Below are 27,855 nucleotides of genomic sequence, written 5' to 3'. Positions count from 1 at the left end.
TTGACCCTCCCTTCACCTTGACCCTCCCCCTCCCCTGACCCTCCCTTCACCTTGACCCCCCCTCACCTTGACCCTCCCTTCACCTTGACCCTCCCCCTCCCTTCACCTTGACCCTCCCTTCACCTTGACCCTCCCCCTCCCCTGACCTTGACCCTCCCTTCACCTTGACCCCCCCTCACCTTGACCCTCCCTTCACCTTGACCCTCCCCCTCCCTTCACCTTGACCCTCCCTTCACCTTGACCCTCCCCCTCCCCTGACCCTCCCTTCACCTTGACCCCCCCTCACCTTGACCCTCCCCCTCCCCTGACCCTCCCTTCACCTTGACCCCCCCCACCTTGACCCTCCCTTCACCTTGACCCTCCCCCTCCCTTCACCTTGACCCTCCCCCTCCCCTGACCTTGACCCTCCCTTCACCTTGACCCTCCCTTCACCTTGACCCTCCCCCTCCCTTCACCTTGACCCTCCCTTCACCTTGACCCCCCACCCTCCCTATCGGTAACATTCACACATGCTGTGTCAGTGATGCCAAAGGGAGGACAAAGTCATTTATCCTATTTTTATCTCACTTTTTAGGAAAATAACCTTTTTGTTCAAGGTTTTCTGAATGTTGTGAACAAGTTAATATGAATAAGTTGTTTTTAAATGTGTTCTTTAATCCTGCTGCTGCAATCAGACACAGCTCCTTTTTAAAGTTTCATTCTTTTCTTTCTTTTTTTTATTTCTCAGCCAATCCGCTGCATTCTGCTTCGCTGCGGACCAATCAGAGAGCAGACCTGGAGGGGCACAGCGAGCCGGCGGCTCACCTGCTCAGTCCCGGTCCGACCGGGGAGGAGACACCGGGGAAGAGACAGTGACACCAGACCAAGGAGGAGACACCAGGGAGGAGACATCAGGAGGAGACAGTGACACCGGACTAAGGAGGAGACACCAGGGAGGAGACACTCGGGAGAAGACACCAGGAGGAGACAGTGACACCGGACCAGGGAGGAGACACCGGCAGGGAGGAGACACCAGGGAGGAGACACTGATACCGGACCGGGGAGGAGACACCGGGGAGGAGACAGTGACACCGGACCAAGGAGGAGACACCGGAGAGGAGACACCGGGGAGGAGACAGTGACACCGGACCAAGGAGGAGACACCGGAGAGGAGACATTGATACCGGACCGGGGAGGAGACACCAGGAGGAGACATTGATACCGGACCGGGGAGGAGACACCAGGGAGGAGACACCGGGGAGGAGACAGTGACACGGGACCAGGGAGGAGACACCAGGGAGGAGACACCAGGGAGGAGACACCGGGGAGGAGACAGTGTCACGGGACCAGGGAGGAGACACCAGGGAGGAGACACCAGGGAGGAGACACCGGGGAGGAGACAGTGACACCGGACCGGGGAGGAGACACCGGGGAGGATCGCCCTGGACCGGAGCAGAGGTTACCGGCTCCGTGGACCTGCGCCGCCCTCCTTCCCAGCCCGTCATGGCTCGTACCGGGACCGGGACGCTGCTCTCCCGTCGGAACGTGAAGCTGGACTCGTTCCTGAAGCGGAACACTGAGCGCACGGTGTACGAACGGATCCGCGTGCACGAGCCGTGCGTGGTGCAGTCCGACAGCGTCAACAAGGTGTTCATGCACGTGGTGCTGAGCGACGAGCGCGTGTACCTCACCGAGTATCCGCCGCGCACGCTCACCGTTGCCGTGAGTTTCGGGCGCGTGCGCGACATCGAGCTGGTGAGTAGAGATCGATGAAGTGATCAGGTTCTCATCACAGTGATCAAATGGTTCCTCTGGGAGTAACGAAGTATTTCTACTGTGGATCAAACGGTCAGTTACTAATTAAAGATCTTTTTCTCAAACGTCCAGGAGATTAAGGGATTATCGATCATCAAACGTTTCTGATCGATCCGAACCACAACAGGTGAGAAAGTAAAGTTGATGAGACCAATAAGATGATCAATAGTTGGAAAGTCTTTAACTAATTGGCTCATTAAACATTATTGTTGAAGAAATGAAAAACTAAAGGAGAATCCCACCAAACCATCTTCTAATCTGAGGGATTATAAATATTATATGAATACATTTATTTATTGTACATATTATACAAACACAATAATAATCATCCATACGGTTTTATACTGCGCTTTACAGGAAACTCAAAGACGCTTTACATTTCTTCATTCCCTCTATTCTGGATGGTGCTAAACTACGTATGTAGCCACAGCTGCTCTGGAGCATCTGCACCATCGACCCTCTGACCACCACCAACCACTCACTCTCTCACTACATTCACCCTCTGACCACCACCAACCACTCACTCTCTCACTACATTCACCCTCTGACCACCACCAACCACTCACTCTCTCACTACATTCACCCTCTGACCACCACCAACCACTCACTCTCTCACTACATTCACCCTCTGACCACCACCAACCACTCACTCTCTCACTACATTCACCCTCTGACCACCACCAACCACTCACTCTCTCACTACATTCACCCTCTGACCACCACCAACCACTCACTCTCTCACTACATTCACCCTCTGACCACCACCAACCACTCACTCTCTCACTACATTCACCCTCTGACCACCACCAACCACTCACTCTCTCTACATTCACCCTCTGACCACCACCAACCACTCACTCTCTCTACATTCACCCTCTGACCACCACCAACCACTCACTCTCTCACTCATCCACCCTCTGACCACCACCAACCACTCACTCTCTCTACATTCACCCTCTGACCACCACCAACCACTCACTCTCTCTACATTCACCCTCTGACCACCACCAACCACTCACTCTCTCACTACATTCACCCTCTGACCACTACCAACCACTCACTCTCTCACTACATTCACCCTCTGACCACCACCAACCACTCACTCTCTCTACATTCACCCTCTGACCACCAACCACTCACTCTCTCACTACATTCACCCTCTGACCACCACCAACCACTCACTCTCTCACTACATTCACCCTCTGACCACCACCAACCACTCACTCTCTCACTACATTCACCCTCTGACCACCACCAACCACTCACTCTCTCACTACATTCACCCTCTGACCACCACCAACCACTCACTCTCTCACTACATTCACCCTCTGACCACCACCAACCACTCACTCTCTCTCTACATTCACCCTCTGACCACCACCAACCACTCACTCTCTCTACATTCACCCTCTGACCACCACCAACCACTCACTCTCTCTACATTCACCCTCTGACCACCACCAACCACTCACTCTCTCACTACATTCACCCTCTGACCACCACCAACCACTCACTCTCTCTACATTCACCCTCTGACCACCACCAACCACTCACTCTCTCACTACATTCACCCTCTGACCACCACCAACCACTCACTCTCTCTACATTCACCCTCTGACCACCAACCACTCACTCTCTCACTACATTCACCCTCTGACCACCACCAACCACTCACTCTCTCTACATTCACCCTCTGACCACCAACCACTCACTCTCTCACTACATTCACCCTCTGACCACCACCAACCACTCACTCTCTCACTACATTCACCCTCTATTGTTATCGGTAGTGAAGCAAAAGCTTCTTGGTTATTTGTTTCAGCCATGAGAAACAATAAGTTAGAGGTAATCACTATCTGTATGAGTATCAAAATAAAAGTTGCATTCCTCCACCTGATACTGGAATCAGTATTGTTGCACCTCCACAAAAAGTCCTTCCAGGATTAAAGTGTGTGTGAACAATAGCAACTGACCGCTGACCCATTCTGTGTTCAGAAGGTTCAGTTTGAAGCTGAGGAGATGGAGCTGCTGCAGCGAGAACCAAGTTCCTGCTCCACAAATAAAACGCTCTTCAGCTAATTGTGAAACTGGGATTTCTATTTGAACTGAGTGACCCGGTCTGGAGCTGCGAGAGATTAAAAATAGTGTGTGTGTACACACACGTAACAGCTCCAGCTCCTTATGTCAGAGGGTTAACTTATAATCCCGTCTGCACTAAACCGTCAGATTACTGCTTCCCAACAGAAACTGGATTTCCATCGTAAATTAAGTCACACGTGGAGCTCGTTTCACTTTCACTGAAGAAGAAGAACCATGGGAGTGACGCCTTTTCATCACTCTGTGATGCTTTGAGCATTTACTGTTGCATGATTCATTTTTCTGTAACGCCTTCAAAGTACACATCATGACTTATAATAATATCACTAAATAAACTGGCTGCAATATGCATTCATTTGAATTCTCCGTACTTTTGATTTCCTCATCATTGTTTTTATCACATCAGTATTTATTCTCACAGATTCCTTGAGTCTAATGAATATAATTTAATGTGCCTGGATGTGGAATCAACCTTTATTTGTCACGTCTCACTCTTGAGTTGCTGCTTAATGTGTCAAAGTGCCTCACAAATCACCTGCAGTTTACCTTTTACCGTCGTACTTGAAGCGACCAGTGCTGTCATATTACTATACAATCATAACATAACAAGTAAATCTAAATTAAAAATAAATAAATGAATAAATGGAGCAAAGAAATAAATAGGTTTCGCCCCCCCACAGACACCCGGAAAACTTGTAAAAAAATAGATCTTAAATGGTGCATTCTAATGCATTGTGGAATACTAAATACTACATTGTGGAATACTAAATACTACATTGTGACTTGTGATACATTGTAGGACCAGTTAATATTGAACGAACTAGGGCTGCACCGATACCACTTTTGTCCAAAACGAGTAGTGTATGAGTACTTGCATTTGAGTACTCACCGATACCGAGTACTTAGGCCAAAACACACATTTATTTTTTTTCCACAGATGTTATTTGAACGACATTCCTACATTGTGATGTACTGACATTCAAAAGTAGTTTGTTTTATGGCACTGCCACAAATACTGTTAGAAAACATTGAGCGCGTGGCCCCTTTAACAGACCCGCTCGCTTGACCAGTGTGCCTGAGTGAGCGAGTGTGCTCATGCAGAGCGGATCGAGCACGAAGCTGTACATAAAACTAACTGGCAAATAAGTACAACAAGTGTTCGTCTCAGAAACTGCGTTCCATGTCCCGCTGTCCTCCGGCTGTGAGACGAGGGAGTTCACCCGGAAGCTGAGGACAGCTTCAGTCCTCTGACCACGGTCTGGAGACCGGAGCAGGAAGGGTTAACACTTTGTCATAAACTGAGAACTAACATTTAACAAAAGTGCTTTTAATAAAACTTTGTCAGAAACTGCAGGTTTCCTCTACTTTCATTTAGGAGTGGCGAGCCGCCCGGGGTGGGGGAGGGGCGCTGAGTGGAACAGCTTTGAGCAAGCTGTGCTCCTCACTGGCCGCCGCGCCGCAAACCGCGCGCTGCAGTAAAGTGGTATCGGTGTCGTGGTATCGGTGGCAGTTTTATGAGTACGAGTACACATGCCTTGTATCGAACCGATACCCGATGCTGGTATCGGTATCGGTGCATCCCTACAATGAACCAAACACCAAATATGTTATGGAAGAAACATACTTATTTATAAGCACATAGCTGAACCAATATAACGATGTATACACAATATACATGAATATAATATATACAAAATGAATATTAAATAAAAATTTACTTCAGAAGCCACATACTGTCCAGTGTCATCTTGAGTGGCTGGACTGGTAAAATAATGTTATGATAACCTTTGAATTTTCACTTGAAAGTATTTCTTTGTTGTGGTAGTACACAGTGTACGTGATGAAACTGTTATTTTGCAGGATCCAACGATTTCTACTCAAAATGACTACAATCTCTACATAAAGTCAATTTTAGTGAAACATTGTGCTGCAAATTATTTTTAAAAAACCCTCCTATAAATGCTATAAATGCTATAAATCCTCTATAACCACCTTGCCTGGTGTTCTGTGGGGCTGGTTGGAGCTTTTAGCGGCCGCTTTTGGTCCACGGGCCTCATGTTTGACTGGAGTAAACGTCCCGGCAGCCCCGAGCTGCGGGAGGCTGTCTGCTTTATAAGGCGTTAACAGTTAAAACCTCTCGGTGCTCGACCACACGTCGGCTCTTATCGGGTTCCCTCGTCTGAGGTTCAACTGGACACATATCGTAACGTCTTTGAGCAAGACCCGGATTATTCTGTCCTCCGAAAACTGAAGGAGCCGTAGGGAGGATTTAGGAATGACGGCCCGCCACTACTAAATGAATGCAAAGGAAAGCCTGCATGACGAGTAGAGAATGAGTGGAAAAGAGTGAAAATCAAATGTAAACAGAGTGATTTAAAACTCAATTTGAAAAACACCTTCATAAACACAAATAAGTGAATAAAATGGCTAAAAGTGACGTTTTTTGCCTCCAGGTCAACGACCTCCCAGACTTCCTCAGCGAGAAGGATCGAGAGCGCTGCCAGCACATTCGCATTGTTTACATTGTGGAGAAGTCACAGATTAAAGGACGTGATTGGCTGACCGGTGGACGGGGGGAGGAGCTTCCTCCAGTGGCCCCGCCCCTTCACAGAATGAGCCCAGTGATCACGCTCACATCAGAAGGTACTGGCGGCTTCGCACTCGCAGATTACACATTAAGGTTCCCTTTCTGCTTTAAAAGAATTTTACTGAGCACAAGTTTATTACATTTTGTCTGTATGTATGTGTGACCTCTGACCCTCAATGTGACCTCTGACCCTGAATGTGACCTCTGACCCTGAACGTGACCGCTGACCCTCAATGTGACCTCTGACCCCTGCTGTGTTTCCGTCTCCTCCACAGGACATCGTCCAGACAGGTGAGTGAGTGAAGACTGACCTCAGAACTTTGTTCTCACCTTAAACTAGAGATGTCCCGATCCGATCGGTAGATGTCGGATCGGGGCCGATATTAGTGATTTGTGAGTGATCGGGGATCGGCAAATCCAGCCGATCACCCCGCCGATCAAAAAAAATAATAAAAAGACGCGGTCCACAACGTCCCCTAATAACCAGAACAATCAGGGACTAGAAGCTCGGGTGGAGCTGCAGAAGCTAGAAGCAGGCGGAGCGGGGCCATAGACCTATAAAACTAGAGTTATATATAGTGGTTTATGTGTTTATGTGCAGAAGTCTACTTCTCTATTTCTATGTGGTCTGTCTTCTTCTGTGTTTTATTGTGTTTGGTGAGTCACAGCGCCCCTAAAGGCCTGGCATGTGTACTACATGCCCTGAAGCCTCGTGTTGAGCCGTGTTCATAGTGAGGTGTGGACGGTTTGTTGGGAGAAGGACAGGGAGGACAAAAATAGTTTTTTCGTCGTGTGGATGTTCCTCAGTTTACAATAACAACTAAAGAGAAAAAGAGAAGTATTTTGATTCAATAAGTGAGTTGTACAATAATTTCTAGGTAAACAAAGCTTCTGCCAATAATGCTTTTAGCTTCAGACATCTTAGTTGCTCCAATAATACACTGTTGAGTATCTTTGCAATATCAATGTGAGTATCGGATTGGGAAAGTATCGGTATCGGCCGATACTCAATTCTGAAAAATCGGATCGGTATCGGGGGCAAGAAAGTGTGATCGGAACGTCCCTACCTTAAACCATACCTACCTTGATAAAGTTGTAATTCTTTGTACACACAGAACATTTCAACGTCCAGTCCAACAAAGTGGCATTAATCATTAAAAGTCCCTGCGCTGTGTGTGTGTGTGTGTGTGTGTGTGTGTGTGTGTGTGTGTGTGTGTGTGTGTGTGTGTGTGTGTGTGTGTGTGTGTGTGTGTAATACAAACCCACACACACACTGTGCTTGTTACCTGATGTCCACTTTGGAAGCTGAGACCAGTTCACAAGCTTTCACACAAGACTCAGCATTAATTTTTTACAGTTTTAAATCTCTCTGTTTGATGAGCAGAATCCTGAAAGAAACACAAGGTTATAAATTGACCACAAACTAAAGTTACACTGAAGAGGGTGGAGATGTATAAAGATGTGGAGTGATGAAACGACTCTAAATGAAACTCCGTCCGTGACATCCAGCAATAGTAAACCCTGAGTCAGCTGTTTGGTCTTGTGCGGTCAGTGCCGTCCACTCACCTCGGATGGTTTGGAAGAAATGAGGCAAAATGCCAAATACAATCAAATGTTATGAATTCAAGGTTCTTTATTGTCAGATTACATCTTTTACTGATATGAAATTGTTCTTGAGTCAACACCAAGAACATGAATTCAGAAGAATGAAATACAATAAGACGGGAGTGAAAATAGAAAACGAACCATTAGAATTTACCAGTTTGATCACAAAGATGCACAGACTGACCTGATCCAACCTTTTGATCCTAATATGATTCAAAACCTTAAAGTGACCTGAAGTGACAGCAGAGCAACACGTTCGTCTCAAAGATAGAAAGTCTCACTGAGACACAAAACAATGAGACCAAACACCTGGAGCCAGATTAACACGATAAAGAGAAATATGATGGAAAGAAAACCGACCTTAAATATCCAAACAAGCAGGAAGCTGCATGACAGGACTTCTATTAAGCTCTAAAGCACCTGAACGAAAAGTCATCAGTCCATTATCAGACCTTCTGGTCTGAAGTTCTAAGCTCTAAAGCTCTGAAGCTGTAAGGCTCTGAAGCTCTAAAGCTCAAACTCTCTGAAGCTCTAAAGCTCTGAAGCTTTAAAGCTCTGAAGCTCTAAAGCTCTAAAGCTAAAATACTCTGAAGCTAAAACGCTCTGAAGCTTTAAAGCTCTGAAGCTCTAAAGCAGGGGTGTCAAACTCAGATCCTCGTGGGCCGCAGCCCTGCACGTTTTCAATGTCTCCCTCCCCTGAATGTCCTGATGGTTCATCACCACATTCAGCACAAAGCCAGATAACGAGCTGCTCATTGCAATCAGCTGTGTTGAAGCTGGGAGACATGCAAAACGTGCAGGGCTGCGGCCCTCGAGGCCTGGAGTTCGACACGTGTGCTCTAAAGCTAAAACGGTCTGAAGCTCTGAAGCTCTGAAGCTCAAACACTCTGAAGCTCTAAAGCCCTAAAGCTCTGAAGCTTTAACGCTCTGAAGCGCTAACGCTCTGAAGCTTTAAAGCTCTGAAGCTCTAAAGCTCTAAAGCTAAAATACTCTGAAGCTAAAACGCTCTGAAGCTCTAACGCTCAAACCCTCTGAAGCCCTAACGCTCTGAAGCTTTAAAGCTCTGAAGCTCTAAAGCTAAAACGGTCTGAAGCTCTGAAGCTCAAACACTCTGAAGCTCTAAAGCCCTAAAGCTCTAAATCTCAAACGCTCTGAAGCTCTAAAGCTAAAACGCTCTGAAGCTCAAATGCTATAACTCTCGAAAGCTCTAATGTGCTAACGCTCTGAAGCTCTAACGCTCTAATGCTCTACAGCTCTTAGGTTCTGAAGCTCTAACGTTCTGAAGCTCTAAAGCTCTAAAGCTCTTTAAATTTCTGAAGCTCTAATGCTCTAAAGTTCTGAAGCTCCAAAGCTCTGAAGCTCTAACGCTCTACAGCTCTAAAGCTCAAATTCTGAAGCTCTAAAGTTCTGAAGCTCTGAAGTGCTGAAGCTCTAACGCTCACAGCCACAATCAGGCTCCTCTGATGGTTTAACGGCTCTCAGGTGAAGATGTTTTAGAGGAAAGCTGGTCTGTCTGTTTATTCACTGACACACTGATCTGTACACACACTTTGTTTATTCACTGACACACTGATCTGTACACACACTTTGTTTATTCACTGACACACTGATCTGTACACACACTTTGTTTATTCACTGACACACTGATCTCTACACACACTTTGTTTATTCATTGACACACTGATCTCTACACACACTTTGTTGACAGGCCTGATGTTGCCTCGTCACACATTAATGACTTTGCATTAAAATAAAGAAAATCTGCAGGACAACGATGAATAATGTCGTCCTGCTGCACTTCCTCCACTGGTTTGTAATGAGGCAACAGGAAGTAAAGAAGCAGGTATACTCTTACCGTGGTTACCCAGTCTCACACACACACACACACACACACACACACACACACACACACACACACACACACACACACACACACACACACACACACACACACACACACACACTGAGGGTTCTTCCTGGTCTCCCTCAGCAGCCTGGATCTGGATCAGAAGGAGGAGGAGCCCCTCCCCACGCTGAAGTCCACCCGCTCTGCTTCCTGTCCCAACCCAGAGACCCTGGGCCTCTGGAGCATCCCGCACCCCCCCGGCCTCCACCCCCCCTTCAGCTCTCCCCCGTCACCCCCCCAGAGGAGCCCGGAGAAGCTGCACGTAGGTTTACCTGCTCTAAGGACTTCAGTTTGAGGTTTGAGCTGAATGTTGGCTCACAGTTTGTCCAACGATCCACTCAGACTGAAATACACAGTAGTATTGAGTTTTCAAACCATTCCTGTGTACTCAGTACGTAGAGCTCCACTTGAGTTCTTCTGAGTGGATGTTCTGTGTTTCCTGCACTACGAACCAGGAAGGAGGAGCTCCGATGTTCTGCTGAGACGCTTCACGCTGTTTGCAGACGAGGAAACCAGCTTGGAGATTGAAATCTTCACAGCTCTCCTGGAGATATGAGGAGGAGAACTGTGGTTCTCCGGGAAGCACCTGGCTCCTGTGTGGTGTGAGTTACTGCAGAAGTATGATCAGGGATCAGCGTAGACCAGGGGTGCCCAACATCTTTCTACCCAAGATGTACTTTTCAAGTAGCCAGCTTCCCGTGATCTACCAGTCCAACATCTCAAACCCACATGGAGTCTCCAGCCAGGAACTTACTTCACAACCAGGAGGCGTCACATCACAGCCCCTCCCTCTCTCACACGCACAAATTCCTCTCACACGGTTGCCAGTTTGCATAGTGCACTGTAAAACACACACACACCATTACTATGAACTAAACAGAAATGAACCAGATACAAAACAGGTAGTCTGAGTGTGAAAAAGGGAAATCTCTTTCTCCGTCAGTGGGAGACCTGCAGCTGGGTGGAGGAGGAGGCCAGCATCTCATGGTCAGGAGTGTAGGAGCTGGTTGCAAGGTGTAGGCACGCCTTAAGGTGGTCATCAGTCGTTGTTGATCTGAACTTGGACTTGATGATTTTCATGAGAGAGAAATCAGAGTTACACAAATCAGCTGATCCTAAAAGGAGCTGTCAGGTTCACATCTTCTGAGATTGGGATTCTCCTCCTCCAGTCGTCTCCAGAACTCTCCAGGTTGAGCAGATGTTGATCTGGCTGTGATCTCAATGTCATTTTGCAACTTCAGGATTTCATCCTCAAGCTTTCCAGGTCGACATGTGATCTGACTTGAGCTGCAGTGGCACCAACGTCCATACTAAAAGGATAACGCGTATCGCCGGCTCCAGGCTCAGTGGAGGCAGAGTCAGTAAAACGCCTCTCAAACTCTGAGGAGATGCTCTGAACATGTTCCTCATGAGGTGCACTGTCAAGCTGTCACAGCTTTCCCTTGACGTTGTGGTTCTGCCTGCATGTGAGGGACGTTGCCCAGGTTACCAGGCTGCAGCCTGCTGGACATCAGCTGTAGCTTTTAAACATGTTGACTGAACTCAACATGCTGACGACGTCCTCACCCTGCCCCTGCAGCTCGGAATTCAGTTCGTGGAGCTCGCCAGTGAGATCAGTGAGGAAAGACAAATCTTAAAAGCCACTGGCGATCCTCTCACTTTGGATCGTAATCCACATGTTTTGAAAGCTTCAGGATATCCTTGATTTCAGGGAACAGCTCAGTAAATCTGGCCAAGAATGAACCTCTGCTGAACCACCTAACATCCGTGTGACGTAGCAGGCCTGTGTGCTCAGCATCACTCTCCTCCAGGTGAACCTGAGTGGAGAGTGATGGAGGAGTGAGAGTGGAGCCTGGCCCCAACCGAACACACAATCTTCATCACACTATCCATCACTTCTCTCATATGTACAATCTTTCCTCACAATGCTTGCCGGTGAATCAAACAATGATAATTCAGGATATCTGGGGAAGATTCACTTTGTTTGCGCAGTGCAATGAACCCGCTGGTGCGGCCCATCACAGCAGGCGCTCCATCAGTTGTGACGGAGATCCGCTTGAGGAGCGGCAGTTTTGTCTCACTAACAGATCCCATGAAAGCATTAATAATCTCCTCGCCTCTGCCGTGTCCTGTTATTGGCAAAATGGTGAGTCGCTCTTCCTTGGTGCTCGTGTCTTCAAAAACCCTCCTGATGAAAAACATCCGCCACATCAGTCGACTCGTCACGTTGGAGGGAAAAGCACTCACACTGGTTGGTATCCTTCCTCAGTTGCTCCTCCACATCCACAGCCGTTCCATCACTTCGCCTTGTCGTAGTGTCGCACTTCTTTAATGGCCTTTAGGGCTCCGTTTTATTTTTGAAGTCATCAAGGCTATCCGCTGCCTCCAGGAAAGCTTCTTTCACAATATCGCCGTCTTTGAATGGCCTCTTGTGTTTAGCAGGGACGTGACTGACGCGATAGGAAGCGATAGTTGCGGCCTTACCCTGGGTCTTCAGTTTGGTGAAGATTGACTGCCGTGCTACAAGCTGTGCATCCTAATCCTGCACTTCTGTAGTGCGTAGAAGCGTTCTGGCAGGGTAATCCCTCTCGTAGCTCCCGTGGTCCACTTTGAAACGCCACTCCAGATTCCCTTTCTTTGTCGACGCCACGGTTCCATTGCAGATCAAACAAACAGGCTTTGAATGAAAATAAACAAAAAACTAATCTTGCTGTCATACGTGTCACGATACCGTTATATACTTTTGTGTGGACGTGTTTCAGAGACTGATGTGGTGCACAGGCAAGGACTGAGGATAGGCTGCAGTGTACATTTGATACAAAATATAACGAACTCACACCCATTTGTTTATCGAAGTGTATATTTGTCTGGTCACGGAACTGAAGCAACTTTGGCTATCTGTCCGGCAAACGCTCCCCTCCGACCCTCTTACCGGTGGTCTCTGTGGGGACCGGGTCGCTCGGACGCGGCTTGGGCTGTCGCAGGTGCGCTCTCTCCGGGGCGCTCTCTCCGGGGCGCTCTCTCTGGGGCGCTCTCTCTGGGGCGCTCTCTCTGGGGCGCTCTCTCCGGGGCGCTCTCTCCGGGGCGCTCTCTCCGGGGCGCGGCGCGGCTTTTTCCCCCCAAGTGCAGACCGTAGGGAGTGCCCAACAACCGCCCTCCTCCTCCCCTCTCCCGGCCGCTCCGGCGACCGTGAGGGCCCTGTTACGACCGTGGGGGCCCCGTTACGACCGGATCCGCATGGGTCTGGCACGGCTGCCGGTGGATGAGACGTCTCCGTGCTGCTCGCGTTATGCGTGTGCCTCGGCTCGCCTCAAGGTGGGGTGGATGCCGGGGCCCCTGCGGTTTGCTGGAAACTCGCCACCGGGACGCTCTGAGTTCCGTGAGCCTCCCGCCGTCGGCTCCTCACCCGCCCCCCTAACCCGGGGGCCCGGCCGGGCGACCCACTCACTTCCTCCTACAACCTCAGATCAGACGAGACGACCCGCTGAATTTAAGCATATTACTACGTGGAGGAACGGAAACGCTATAAACTATATTGTGAATCACCTCGACTCAGGGTGTTACACACAATGCACGGCGGGGATGATGGCAACAAGACAATATAATCGTATGTACACGCTAAGTCAGCCTTAATAGACCTTAATACATGTGCATTGACACCCGGAAAAATAACAGTCAATGACATCACCGCGCTCAATCAATCACAGCGTTTGCTGGACAAAAAGTCGTTTCAGTTCCATGACTGGGCAAATATACACCACCTTTTTTTTTTTTCTTTTTTTTCCACACCCCTCGCGGTCAACTTGGAATCAATTTCGACTGATTGGGCACCCCTGGCGTAGACCAAAGTGGGCTGCAAGCGGTGCAAAGTAGCAGCAAACATATGAAAGAGCTCCTCCTCACTGGTCCGTCTGCGGAAACATGCTGAGTCATGAAATGAGAGGTTGGTCTCATACTGTACAGACATGTTTCCTTGGTTTGATAGTTATTGATCAGCAGCAGACATGTTTCTGAGAAGTATTTGTAATAATCAAATAATGAAAACACGTCTCCTGAGCGCCCTCTGTAGGCTGGAGTTGGTGTAAGTGGTTAACGTCCAGAATGTGACTCCACAGTCTCAGGGGTCGAGGAGGATCGGCTTCATGCTGAACCGTCTGCTGAGGAGAGACCGCCTGGACACCAGGGAGGAGATGGAGGCGGAGCTACACCTGTACGCCGTCTCACACACCTCCACAATTTACCTTCATCTGCAGAGCGCGTGGAACAGCTTCCTCATCGTAAGAGTCCTGTGGAGGGTTTCCTCCAGCAGCGTTTCAGAGCTGATCTCATGAAGGGAAACACCAGCAGTTGCAGCAGGGCTCCATCTGATTGGTCAGATGTGCCGCCATGGAAACACGTTATTAGATGAGAGTAGAAAAGCCTTCTTGCTTCCCAGCAGTGAGAAACTTGAGCTTTGTCGTCATGGCAACTCGTTCAGACGTCTGCAGCCACAATATTGTCAAGGTGTGTTTTCCTGCCGCCGTCTGACTGAACCATGTTTGTGTCCAGAGGTCGACTCTGCTGTTGGACCCGCGGTACAGCCGGAGGTGTGGCGGCTCCACGGACGCCGCCCTCCCCTCCATCGGGTCAGTAGCTGCTGTGACGTCACGCGGACGATTGTTTCCTTTGACCTCTGACCTCTTGAAGCTTTGTGTCCTGCAGCTGGGAGCGGACGGCTCACCTGCTGGGTCAGCTGACCTCTGAGCTCCTGCAGGACGGGATCAACCTGGAAACCCTCTACCTGCTGCTGCAGGAGCTGAGGGCGGCGGCTGAACGCAGCGTGGAGCTCCGCCTCCTCTTCTGGAGGGTGAGCCTCACTGCTTCACTCACTGCTTCACTCACTGCTTCACTCACTGCTTCACTCACTGCTTCACTCACTGCTTCACTCACTGCTTCACTCACTGCTTCACTCACTAATTCCCGGTTCAGTTCCAGACTCTGTCGAAGGTTCACATTCTACATCTGTTTGACACTTTAGGAAAACTTTTATTTCTTCTTTCAAAGTGTGAGAATCTTATTAGTCCAACGTCTATAACCTCTGACCTCCATCTCCTTAAGGGGGTCCTGGTATCTCCTTAAGGGGGTCCTGGAGTCTCTTCGCATTATTATGACGTCACTAAGTGAAAGTGCTGTCTGACTGCCACACCACCATGATCACCTTTCACTAACTCCTTTAGGAAGCCTCCTAACTCCTTTACTAACTCCTTTAGGAAGCCTCCTAACACCTGTCACTAACTCCTTCAGGAAGCCTCCTAACACCTTTCCTTAACTCCTTCAGGAAGCCTCCTAACACCTTTCACTAACTCCTTTAGGAAGCCTAACACCTTTCCTTAACCCCGTGACATCATCCACGGGGTTAAGGTAAAGTCAATAGATAAGGAGTTATAAGGGACTTTTCGGACGTACCTTTAGGAATAAAACTAAAATGGCTGCCAACAACAACACTGGTTCGAGTGTGTGTTTCAGTGTGTGTGTTGTGTGTTGCAGTGTGGGGAGCTGTGTGTGTTCCTGGTTGGGACTCTGGAGGATTGTCTTGGTGACCGGCGGAGCCTCGGAGGAGGTTCCACAGCAGATCAGCTCCTGTAAGTCACTTTCTTACTGAATGTTCAGGTTTCCAGCAGACTGGGGTCAGAGGCCAATCAGAGAGCAGACTGGGGTCAGAGACCTATCAGAGACCAATCAGAGAGCAGACTGGGGTCAGACCCCAATCAGAGAGCAGAATGGGGTCAGAGACCAATCAGAGAGCAGAATGAACTTTCACCTGATCAATTAGCTTTTATCAGCTTCTTACCAATCAGCACAGATTCACAGTAGAAAACCATCCGCCCATGAAGGGAATCTCTTTTTATTATCGTTTCAAAGACACAAAGAAATGATGAATGCCATTTAAAACCCGGCTGTAATAAAAAGTAAAAGAGAGTCACCAGTCAGCTCACTACTGACACCTGTTGGCTAAGGATCAGTTTCACCTGTGGACCAGTGGAGATTCAGAATAATGGCAGAGGACGTCTGTGATCTTAATCCCGTGTGGACGCTCCATGTCTGAAATTTAGGTAAACATTCCGCCGTAAATTACCAACAATGTTTCCCCCAACGCCGTGGTCCGGTGCCGATCAGCATGTCAGTGATTGGCTGGTATTTTAGTTGTTGTGTTTATTCATCATGAGACTGATGTGGTCAGTTGACACGCCCCCTCTGCGAAGGCCGCCCGCCGCCCCAAGGTGACCTCCATACGCCCAGGGCAGGACAGCGGTATGCTGGGGGAGAAAGGTGGTGTGGGGTGGAGGACGGTGGTGTGGGGGAGGACAGCGTAGTGTGGGGGAGGACAGTGTGGTGCGGGAGAGGACAGTGTGGTGTGGGAGAGGACAGCGTGGTGCGGGGGAGGACAGTGTGGTGTGGGAGAGGACAGTGTGGTGTGGGAGAGGACAGTGTGGTGTGGGAGAGGACAGCGTGGTGCGGGTGAGGACAGTGTGGTGTGGGAGAGGAGAGTGGTGTGGGGTAGGACGGCGGGGTGGGGGGGCCCGAACTGGACGGAATTATCTGGCAGTGTGGTGCTGAGACGAGCAGGCTTTCATACCGGAGGAGATTGCTCCAACCGGTAGAGGTGGTCCTCGTCTGCAGCACCAGCAGCAGTCGGCCACGCCCCCTGCCTCACACTGCCTGCTGAAAAACCCACAGAAGAGGAGGGGGAACCATAGAAAGACACTGGACCATAACACCCCTTTTGTTTTCCATTTTTACTAATGAGTTTCCACCGTTGGTACTAAAACATGCAACCATGGCTAAATATGCAGATGATACTACATTATATGCAGATGATAGTACATTATATGCAGATGATAGTACATTATATGCATCATGCAGCAGGTCAACTTAATCACATTCTAAATGAAGAGTGAGTTGTTGCAGGGCAGTGGATTCAAGACAATAGGTTGGTGAGCAATTCTGATGAAATTAAATGTTTGTTAGTTGGTTCACAATATATGTTGAAAACAAAACAAACTAAATTAAAATTACTATTAGGAAGAACAGAAATTGAACAAGTAGAAGAAACTAAATTATCCGGGGTTATAGTTATCATGGAACAGTCACATAAATAATCTATTACAAAGAATGGGTCGGAGTATGGGCGTGATCAAACACTGGAGGGATGTTTCCACAATGGTTGACCAAACGACTAGTTCAGTCACTAGTACTGTCTCACGTGGAACATGCTTCTGGTGTTTGGGAAAACACGAGTGAAAAGAAGTTACTCAGGTCGCTCAGAATGAAGCAGCTGGGATTGTTCTGGGACGTCCGTACAGAACCAGCGTAATACCAGTGCTTAATGAGTTGGCTTGGCTGACTGTCAAAAGCTGATTAATAGATTTTATGATACCATTTATCAGGATTTTTATTTTAACAAAAAAATCCAGAAGTAAATTACAATAAATTATGTTTGTGTTTTTTGTTTTGTTTTCAGATTTCCGCTATTCTCTAACTCCTAGGAAACAGTGACATGCTCCTGCATGTAGAACCAATACAATGCAAACAACAGTATCATATCCAGCCATGGTTACATGGAATGCATTCTCTGTGTTTTGGTTGCTGGAGAACAACAACAAACGTTTTCAAAAGAAATGAAAGTTGTTCCTTTTTACCCAATAAACTCTGGTTTCATTGGGTGTTTCACTACATCAATGATGAGTGAGGAGGTGGAGCCCCTCCCTTTTGTTGTCATTATCATCATATATATATTTTGTATGAGGATTTGTGTGTGTGTGTGTGTGTGTGTGTGTGTGTGTGTGTGTGTGTGTGTGTGTGTGTGTGTGTGTGTGTGTGTGTGTGTGTGTGTGTGTGTGTGTGTGTGTGTGTGTGTGTGTGTGTAAAATAAGGTAATATTGGTTCATTCCGGTGGAGGCAGTGACTTTCCACTGCTCACAGATCAATTTCAATATGTACATAAAGACGTGGTGAACGTATAAATGTGACACCGGTTTGTTCTCTCTCTCTGTCCATCTGTCTGTCTGTCTCTCTGTCTCTCTCTCTCACTCTCTCTCTGTCTGTCTCTCTCTCTGTCTCTCGGTCTGTCTGTCCATCCTCAGACTGAGCACGCTCATCGTCCAGACACTCGCTGTCATGTTCAGAGAGACCGAGGTGGAAGCAGCCAGGATCAACCTGCTGTCTGCCAAAAAGTAACCTGTCTGTCTCTGTCTCTGTCTCTGTGTGTCTGTCTCTCCCTCTCGCGCTCTATCTATCTATCTATCTATCTATCTATCTATCTATCTATCTATCTATCTATCTATCTATCTATCTATCTATCTGTCTATCTGTCTATCTGTCTATCTGTCTATCTGTCTGTCTGTCTGTCTGTCTGTCTATCTATGTCTCTCTGTCTGTCTTTCTGTCTGCCCATCCTTATAGTTGCTACAAAATGAGCACACAGCCCATTTTTAACCAACAGAATTTGGTCAAGGTTAGTCAGGGTCAAGGTCAGGGTTTGTTAGGGTCAGGGTTAGTTAGGGTCAGGGTTAGTCAGGGTTGGGATTAGTCAGGGTCAAGGTCAGGGTAGGTAGGATCAAGGCTAGTCAGGGTTAGATACGGCCAAGGTCAGGGTTAAGTAGGGTCAATGTCAGGGTTAGGTATGGTCAGGGTTAAGTAGGGTCATGGTTAGGTAGAGTCAGGGTCAAGGCCAGGGTTAGTTAGGGTCAAGATGAGGGTGAGGTTGAGTTAGGTCAAGGTCAGAGTCAGGCTTAGTATCAATGTCAGGAATAGGGTTAGGGCGAGTTATTATCAAGGTTAGGGTTAGTTATTATCAAGGTTAGGGTTAGTTATTATCAGGGTTGGTGGTGCATGCTCTGATTGGAGATGTCTCTGTCCTCCCACAGAGGAGCTCTGGCCTCCAGGCTGCTGCTGGCGTTGGTCTCTGGACCAGAACCCAGAACAGCTGACAGAGAGTCTGAGGTGAGATACCGAACTCCACCAGCAGGGCGGTGAGGCCACACACTCCTCAGACTCATACCCCTCTCTGGCAGGTCCAGGGCTTCCTGGAGGAGTACCAGGACGCCGCCTGCTGGCTGCTCTTCGAGATGCTGCTTCTGGGCTACGAGGTGAGTCTGGTGAAACAGGAAGTCCTCATGTTCTAATTCTGCTCGTTGAAACAGGAAACAGAATAGAACAGCAGGAAGAGGAGGAGTGTTCAAATACCTTTTTTCTTTTTTAACTTTTAACAAAATGCAATTATATATATATATATATATATATATATATACCACTGAATGTGTGAAACTTTACAAAAATATAATGTACCAATTTCTACTCACTCTCACCCTCAAATCCACTCTCGCCCTCACAGCCACGCTTACCCTAACCCCAACACCCACTCTCACGCACACATCCCCTCTCAACCTCACACCCACTCTCACCCCCACACCCACTTTCACCCTGAAGTCCACTCTCACCCCCACTCTCACTCTAACACTCACACCCACTCTCACCCCCAACCTCACACCTCTTCACACCCACCCTCACATCTGCTCTCACCCTCACACCCACTCTCACCCTCAAATCCGCTCTCACCCCGCCACGTGCCCTCACACCCACACTCACCTTCACCTTTGTCCAGTCCTTCAGCGCGTCAGGCCAGTTCAACAAAACCTCCAGTGTCCGAGGACAAACCATGTAGGCAGTACTCAGAGCGTACCCCAATACCTCTACGGTGTACTTATGTAACCTCATCCACAGCCATTGGACCTGTGGACCTGTGGACCTGTGGACCAGACCACAGCACATGAAGAACCATCACATATTTTACATTTCCAACATGAGGATGACTCCAACAACTGTTCAAAATACTCTACTGGAGTCCAATAGAAGCAACGTAATATTTTGTACTGCATCAGTCTCACTCTCTGGTCTCTGGATAGAGGACCACCATGACTACTTCCTGGATAGAGTACCACCACGAGTACTCTCTAGATAGAGGAACACCGCATTAACCTGAACACTGCTCCTATGAACAACACAGCATCTGTCGTACCTATTGTACCTGTCGGACATGCCGTACCAGTTGTACCTGCTGTACCTCTTGTACCTCGTACCTCTCGTTCCTGTTGGATCAGTCGTACCTGTCAGACCAGTCGTACCTCTCGGACCTGTTGGAACAGTCTATCTTCTAGTCCATGGTAGAGTCTATCCTCTGGTCCGTGGTACAGTCTATCCTCTGGTCTTTGGTAGACTCTATCTTCTGGTCTGTGGTAGAGTCTATCTCCTGGCCTGTGGTAGAGTCTATCATCTGGTCCATGGTAGAGTCTATCCTCTGGTCTGTTGTAGATTCTATCCTCTGGTCCATGGAAGAGTCTATCCTCTGGTCCATGGTAGAGTCTACCCTCTGGTCCGTGGTAGAGTTTATTCTCTGGTTCGTGGTAGAGTCTATTCTACCCTCTGTTCCATGGTAGATTCTTTCCTCTGGTCTGTGGTAGAGTCTATCCTCTGGTCTGTTGTAGAATCTGTCCTCTGGTCCATGGTAGAGTCTATCCTCTGGTCTGTTGTAGAATCTATCCTCTGGTCCATGGTAGTGTCTATCCTCTGGTCAATGGTAGAGTCTATTGGTCCATGGAAGAGTCTATCCTCTGGTCCATGGTAGAGTCTACCCTCTGGTCCGTGGTAGAGTCTATTCTCTGGTTCGTGGTAGAGTCTATTCTCTGGTTCGTGGTAGAGTCTATTCTACCCTCTGGTCCATGGTAGAGTCTACGCTCTGGTCCATGGTAGAGTCTATCCTCTGGTCTGTTGTAGAATCTATCCTCTGGTCCATGGTAGAGTCTATCCTTTAGTCCACGGTAGTCTATCCTCTGGTCAATGGTAGAGTCTATTGGTCCATGGAAGAGTCTATCCTCTGGTCCATGGTAGAGTCTATCCTTTAGTCCACGGTAGTCTATCCTCTGGTCAATGGTAGAGTCTATTGGTCCATGGAAGAGTCTACCCTCTGGTCCGTGGTAGAGTCTATTCTCTGGTCCGTGGTAGAGTCTGTTCTACCCTCTGGTCCATGGTAGATTCTTTCCTCTGGTCTGTGGTAGAGTCTATTCTCTGGTCCGTGGTAGTGGTCTATCTTCTGCTCAATGGTAGAGTCTACCCTATCCGTGGTAGCTGCCTCGCTGAACACTGACCAGTCCGTACACTCAAAGCAACTTCCACCGACATCGTGGTGCAACCAATATCATCTGGCCAGGCCATTGGAAGTCTTCTGCAACGCAGAGATAATATTTCTGATGTCTTGAGCAAATTGCTGCCGCACGGGTCGTGTTGCTCCGCCGCCGCCATCTTGGGATGTGTTTTGAGCCTGTGAATGTTTCAATGTGAAACATCGCCACTGGTCGTGCTCTTCTTTGGTTTCGACATCCTTGTGCAGTGATCCAGTCTTCTGGTCGGGACACCTGTCAGCCCGTGGTCAGGGACAAATTTCTTGGGATGAATTCAACGCCGTTTGACGAAACGTTTTACCAAGGTCGCCATCTTGCCAACCACGTCACTATCTCCATTCCACAGTTTGCAGCCAGCGAGCAGGCTAGGGAAGTAGCACTGTGCTATCCAACTTTTCATGGCAACATGTTGCTGTTTGGACGGATTTTACACTCAAAACACAAAGCAACACAGCAACGTGGATGTTAGCAAAGCAACACAGCAATGCACAATGTTAGCAATGCGCAATGTTAGCAAAGCAACGCAGCAACGTACAATGTTAGCAAAGCAACACAGCAATGTGCAATGTTAGCAAAGCCATAGTACAGCGAGGCGGCGCTCTGCAGCCAGACGTCAGCGTTTTCAAACTCCAGCTCTGGGAGGAGAACAGCACTGACATCAGAACAATGAGCAGCAGTTCCTCCAGGCTGTCAGCAGGCGATTCACACCTCCATGAAGCTGCGTCCTACTCCACGCTAAACTCCCTGAAAATAGTCCCAATGGTTGGAGCTGCATTAGAGCTGGAAACATTGTGTTGCTGCTGCCTTGCTCAAGGATTTCCACAGGAATTAATAAAGTCATTCTGAGCTTTTAAAGGTAGAACTAGTTTATTATGAGATGATGACGTCATGCAGACCCCCACATTGTCCACATGGAACAAAAATACTTTGTACTGCTTCCTTTTCTGACCTGATACTAACCTCAACTTGTCTTTTGAGAGAGTACATGTATACTTTAGTACATTTCATACTTTACTGTAGAGAGGAGTTTATTACAGCCTCATATAAAGTCAACAATAATGATAATAATAATATTAGAGCAAACAGACCTTTGGTATCGGAATAGTATCAGTATCAGCAGATATCCAAATTCGCATATCGGGATCCGATCGGAAGTGGAAAAATGTGGATTGATACATTCCCACCTAAATACCAATTCTAATGATCGGGACATTTATTGATCTTCTCCTTTATCAAACAGCTGTTTGAATGTTTCCATTAAGCGCCTCGTTGGAGAACAGCAAGTAGTTTAGAGAAGGTCACATGAAGGTCACCTGGAAAGGTCAGAGAGCATTTTAGCTTCCTTCTGAGCGTTCAGCCTGAAGGCCCAGATCAATACCTTTTTTTAAAAAAGCATAAATGTAGTGTGTGTAAGAATTCTGGGTAATAATATGTGCTCCTGTTGGGTGATGGGAAACGATCTAACTGTCCGGACTGTTGCTTGTTATGCTGCTTCTGAACAGCAGGGGGTGGAGGGTTGATGAGCGTTAACCTGAGAGCCTGAAACTCCTCACACATTCAGTGAGCAGCTCGTATTACAGCCTCACTCGTTTCACAGGTACAGTTTGTGTTTCATGCCTAGTTTGAACACTTGGTGGCAGCAATGAGTCCCTGTTCGTAGAGTTATTGACTGCATTTTCGTGTAGAAACTCTTGGTTGGCTTGTTACATTTGGTGGATGATCCTGCAAACGGCCTGTTGTTTGTGCTTCAGACCAGCAGGAGTCCCTCCACTGACAGTAACCGCCTCACAGTGGCCTGGATCCTCCGAGTCCTGCAGCCTCACCCTCACCTGGTAAAGTCGAATCACCACCATTCAACCTGGTCACTAGTGTTGGTCACTCACTGGAGGGGATGAAGCCTGAGCTCCAGCCACAGTAGATGTTTGGTTCAGATGATTCATGAATCTCACTGCAGCTCAGGGTCACTGCTCTCCATCGACACCTTCTGTTTATTTTTTCTCTAGATCAGTGAGTCAGACCTGAAACATTATAACTCATTAATCAGCTGATTCAACCATTCTACTAACTCATTATTCAGTTGATTGAACCGTTATAATAACTCATTATTCAGCTGATTGAACCATTCTACTAACTCATTATTCAGCTGATTGAACCGTTATAACTCATTGTTCTTGAACCATTCTACTAACTCATAATTCAGCTGATTGAACCATTCTACTAACTCATTATTCAGCTGATTGAACCATTCTACTAACTCATTATTCAGCTGATTGAACCGTTATAATAACTCATTATTCAGCTGATTGAACCATTATAATAACTCATTATTCAGCTGATTGAACCGTTCTACTAACTCATAATTCAGCTGATTGAACCATTCTACTAACTCATTATTCAGCTGATTGAACCATTATAACTCATTGTTCTTGAACCATTCTAACTAACTCATTATTCAGCTGATTGAACCATTCTACTAACTCATTATTCAGCTGATTGAACCGTTCTACTAACTCATTATTCAGCTGATTGAACCGTTATAAGAACTCATTATTCTTGAACCATTATAATAACTCACTATTCAGCGAAATGGTTACAAACTTCCATGTCGGGTTTCTGTTTTATCCCTGAAGGTCTTGAAGAGCTCGCACAGTGGTAAATGTAGTTTTCCTGTTATTTCTTTTCCATGTTTACCGTAGAAAGTTGAGGTTTTGTTCTCTGTCCTCATGTATTTTTTCTTGAAATCTTAAGCTGCTCAGACTGAATGTTCAGACTGAAGCAGCCTTCTAGCCTGAGGTGGTAAAGTGACAGGAAGCTGTCATGTGACTCTCCTCCTCAGCTCTCCTTTGTCAGCCACCAGGCCCAGCAGGTGGTTCTGGTCCTGTCGGACCTGCAGGACTCGGCTCTGAGCCCCACGCGCTCCGTCCTGCTCTTCCAGCGCTGTCGCCTCCTGCTGGCCTGCCTGCAGCACAACAAGCAGCTGGCTGACCACCTCCGCTCACACTTCAGGGAGGAGTTCAGGTGTGACGCCCACCTTCTGTAGCAGTGACTCCTTCACCTTCTGTAGCAGTGACTCCCCCACCGTCTGTAGCAGTGACTCACCCACCGTCTGCAGCAGTGACTCCCCCACCGTCTGTAGCAGTGACTCCTTCACCTTCTGTAGTCGTGACTCCTTCACCTTCTGTAGCAGTGACTCCTTCACCTTCTGTAGCAGTGACTCCTTCACCTTCTGTAGCAGTGACTCCCCCACCGTCTGCAGCAGTGACTCCCCCACCGTCTGTAGCAATGACTCCTTCACCTTCTGTAGCAGTGACTCCTTCACCTTCTGTAGTCGTGACTCCCTCACCGTCTGTAGCAGTGACTCTTTCACCGTCTATAGCAGTGACTCATTCACCTTCTGTAGCAGTGACTCATTCACCATCTATAGCAGTGACTCCTGCACCGTCTGTAGCAGTGACTCCCTCACCTTCTGTAGCAGTGACTCCTTCACCTTCTGTAGCCGTGACTCCTTCACCGTCTATAGCAGTGACTCCCTCACCTTCTGTAGTCGTGACTCCTTCACCGTCTATAGCAGTGACTCCTTCACCTTGTGTAGTCGTGACTCCTTCACCGTCTATAGCAGTGACTCATTCACCGTCTATAGCAGTGACTCCTGCACCTTCTGTAGCAGTGACTCCTTCACCGTCTATAGCAGTGACTCATTCACCTTCTGTAGCAGTGACTCATTCACCGTCTATAGCAGTGACTCCTGTACCTTCTGTAGCAGTGACTCATTCACCTTCTGTAGTCGTGACTCCCTCACTGTCTGTAGCAGTGACTCCTTCACCATCTGTAGCAATGACTCCTTCACCTTCTGTAGTCGTGACTCCCTCACTGTCTGTAGCAGTGACTCCTTCACCTTCTGTAGCAATGACTCATTCACCGTCTGTAGCAGTGACTCCTGCACCGTCTGTAGCAGTGACTCCTTCACCGTCTGTAGCAGTGACTCCTTCACCGTCTGTAGTCGTGACTCCCTCACCGTCTGTAGCAGTGACTCCCTCACCTTCTGTAGCAGTGACTCCCTTACCGTCTGTAGCAGTGACTCCTTTACCGTCTGTAGCAGTGACTCCTTTACCGTCTGTAGCAGTGACTCCCCCACCGTCTGTAGCAGTGACTCCTTCACCTTCTGTAGTCGTGACTCCCTCACCGTCTATAGCAGTGACTCATTCACCTTCTGTAGCAGTGACTCCTGCACCGTCTGTAGCAGTGACTCCTTAACCTTCTATAGCAGTGACTCCCTCATCGTCTGTAGCAGTTACTCATTCACCTTCTGTAGCAGTGACTCCTTCACCGTCTGTAGCAGTGACTCCTGCACCGTCTGTAGCAGTGACTCCTTCACCTTCTGTAGCAGTGACTCCCTCACCGTCTGTAGCAGTGACTCCTTTACCGTCTGTAGCAGTGACTCCCCCACCGTCTGTAGCAGTGACTCCTGCACCGTCTGTAGCAGTGACTCCCCCACCGTCTGTAGCAGTGACTCCTTTACCGTCTGTAGCAGTGACTCCTTTACCGTCTGTAGTCGTGACTCCTTCACCGTCTGTAGCAGTGACTCCTTCACCTTCTGTAGTCGTGACTCCTTCACCGTCTGTAGCAGTGACTCCTTCACCTTCTGTAGTCGTGACTCCTTCACCGTCTGTAGCAGTGACTCCCCCACCTTCTGTAGTCGTGACTCCTTCACCGTCTGTAGCAGTGACTCCTTCACCGTCTGTAGCAGTGACTCCCCCACCGTCTGTAGCAGTGACTCCCCCACCATCTGTAGCAGTGACTCCTTCACCGTCTGTAGCAGTGACTCCCCCACCGTCTGTAGCAGTGACTCCCCCACCGTCTGTAGCAGTGACTCCCCCACCGTCTGTAGCAGTGACTCCTTCACCGTCTGTAAAGAAAGCAGGGCTTTTACTTTGTAAAGGTGAGTAAAGGCGAGTATTTCCTCTGCAGGTACTGCGTCAAGCCGTCGTGCGCTGAGGTCAAGCTGCCGCCTCACTTCCCGATCAGCCGGCTGACTGTGCGACTGGTGGACGGCGTGCTGGCGGCCATTTTGAAGACATAAACAACCCCATCACGCTGCTATTCCACTGCAGGCCTGAGGGGGGCGTGTGCCTTTACCGAGCTCTGTCGTGTCACTTCCTGTTTCTCCTCTGATTAGTTTTCAGTTTTCTCAATAAAGTCAAGCTGCTTTAACGTTCATCACTTTTACTTTTCATCATCTTTTGTCTCTTCGATTGTTTTTCTTTGTCAAAGTGAAGCCAGTTAACTGATTCATGTTCCAATCAAGTTACATCTTCTTTCCAGTCTCTCCACATTAAGTTTGACTTCCTGTGTTCATGGAACGAGGTGGGAGCATGAAGTCGACTCCAGTGTCGATTCAAAGCTCTTACTTTGTCACTGTCATATCAAACTATTTTCACATTAAGAGTTTTTTTCCCTTGAATGAGTCATTTAAAGTGTTGAAGTAACTTGAAGCTTAAAGAAACGAACTGACCGTCACATTCGATCAATAATGTCCTCGTCTTTCTGCAGTTTAATCCTGGATCAATGATTCTCAACTCATTCAAACCTGGGTCAGACCTGATTCAAACCTGGGTCAGACCTGATTCAAACCTGGGTCAGACCTGATTCCAACCTGGGCCAGACCTGATTCCAACCTGGGTCAGACCTGATTCAAACCTGGGTCAGACCTGATTCAAACCTGGGCCAGACCTGATTCCAACCTGGGCCAGACCTGATTCCAACCTGGGCCAGACCTGATTCCAAGCTGGGTCAGACCTGATTCTAACCTGGGCCAGACCGGATTCTAACCTGGGCCAGACCTGATTCAAACCCGGGCCAGACCTGATTCAAACCCGGGCCAGACCTGATTCAAACCTGGGCCAGACCGGATTCTAACCTGGGCCAGACCTGATTCTAACCTGGGTCAGACCTGATTCAAACCTGGGCCAGACCTGATTCAAACCCGGGCCAGACCTGGGCCAGTCCAGGGTCATGCATTACTATTTTATCAATCAGGAATTTTACTGAAATGTTTCCAAAATAAGTTTCAGATCAAATCCTGATCAATAGAATCAATAGATTACTAAGTGAGTTTCTGCTGGTTTGAATAGAATCAGATTACAAAGTGTGAGATGAGAGGAGGAGAGGAGGATTGATGGAGGAGAGGATGAGAGGATAGAGAAGAGGATGGAGGAGAGGAGGATTAGAAGAGGGGGACAGACAAAAGGACAACAGGGGAGAGGACAAAGGAGAGGAGGATGGGGGATGATGGAGGAGAAGAGTGACGGAGGAGAGGAGGACGGAGGAAGATGGAGGCTCAGATTAAAACCTAATGGAGGAAACGTTGGATGATGTAGAGAAAGATAGACGAGCAAACAGGAAGCGACTCCACCCAACAGTTTTAATGACCAAAGTCCTCACTTCCTGTCTGGAACTGAGACCCTCCTGATGGGGTCTGAGACCCTCCTGACGGAGTCTGAGACCCTCCTGACGGGGTCTGAGGGAACGAGTTAATAATCAAACTGAATTAGAAGAGAAGTGACAGAGTTAATAATCAATGGTTGTCTCCGTTACAAGGTCTGGTAGAAACACCAGAACAAACCAGACCTTATCCAACCAGCAGGGGGAGA

The 27,855-nt window shown here is 48.1% G+C and overlaps 1 protein-coding gene across 1 annotated transcript; it reads left to right on the top strand.

Annotated features, from left to right (window-relative positions):
• The first annotated feature begins 810 nt into the window (after nucleotides 1-810).
• On the top strand, nucleotides 811-26,664 carry cUnh12orf56 (chromosome Un C12orf56 homolog). The gene is made up of 13 exons (XM_080492135.1): nucleotides 811-1,734; nucleotides 6,345-6,534; nucleotides 10,052-10,251; nucleotides 14,105-14,266; nucleotides 14,538-14,614; nucleotides 14,691-14,835; nucleotides 15,516-15,610; nucleotides 18,113-18,202; nucleotides 18,896-18,971; nucleotides 19,043-19,117; nucleotides 22,957-23,037; nucleotides 24,042-24,223; nucleotides 26,174-26,664. Exons 1-13 carry the CDS (start codon nucleotides 1,483-1,485, stop codon nucleotides 26,283-26,285), a joined length of 1,737 nt encoding a protein of 578 aa, XP_080348261.1. The 5' UTR covers nucleotides 811-1,482; the 3' UTR covers nucleotides 26,286-26,664.
• Nucleotides 26,665-27,855: the final 1,191 nt, after the last annotated feature.

Source organism: Lipophrys pholis, assembly GCF_963383615.2.
Source record: "Lipophrys pholis genome assembly, chromosome: 22".
Classification (NCBI taxonomy): Eukaryota; Metazoa; Chordata; class Actinopteri; order Blenniiformes; family Blenniidae; genus Lipophrys; species Lipophrys pholis.
The sequence above is the reverse complement of the archived record's forward strand: the minus strand, read 5'-3'. Positions and strand labels throughout refer to the sequence as shown.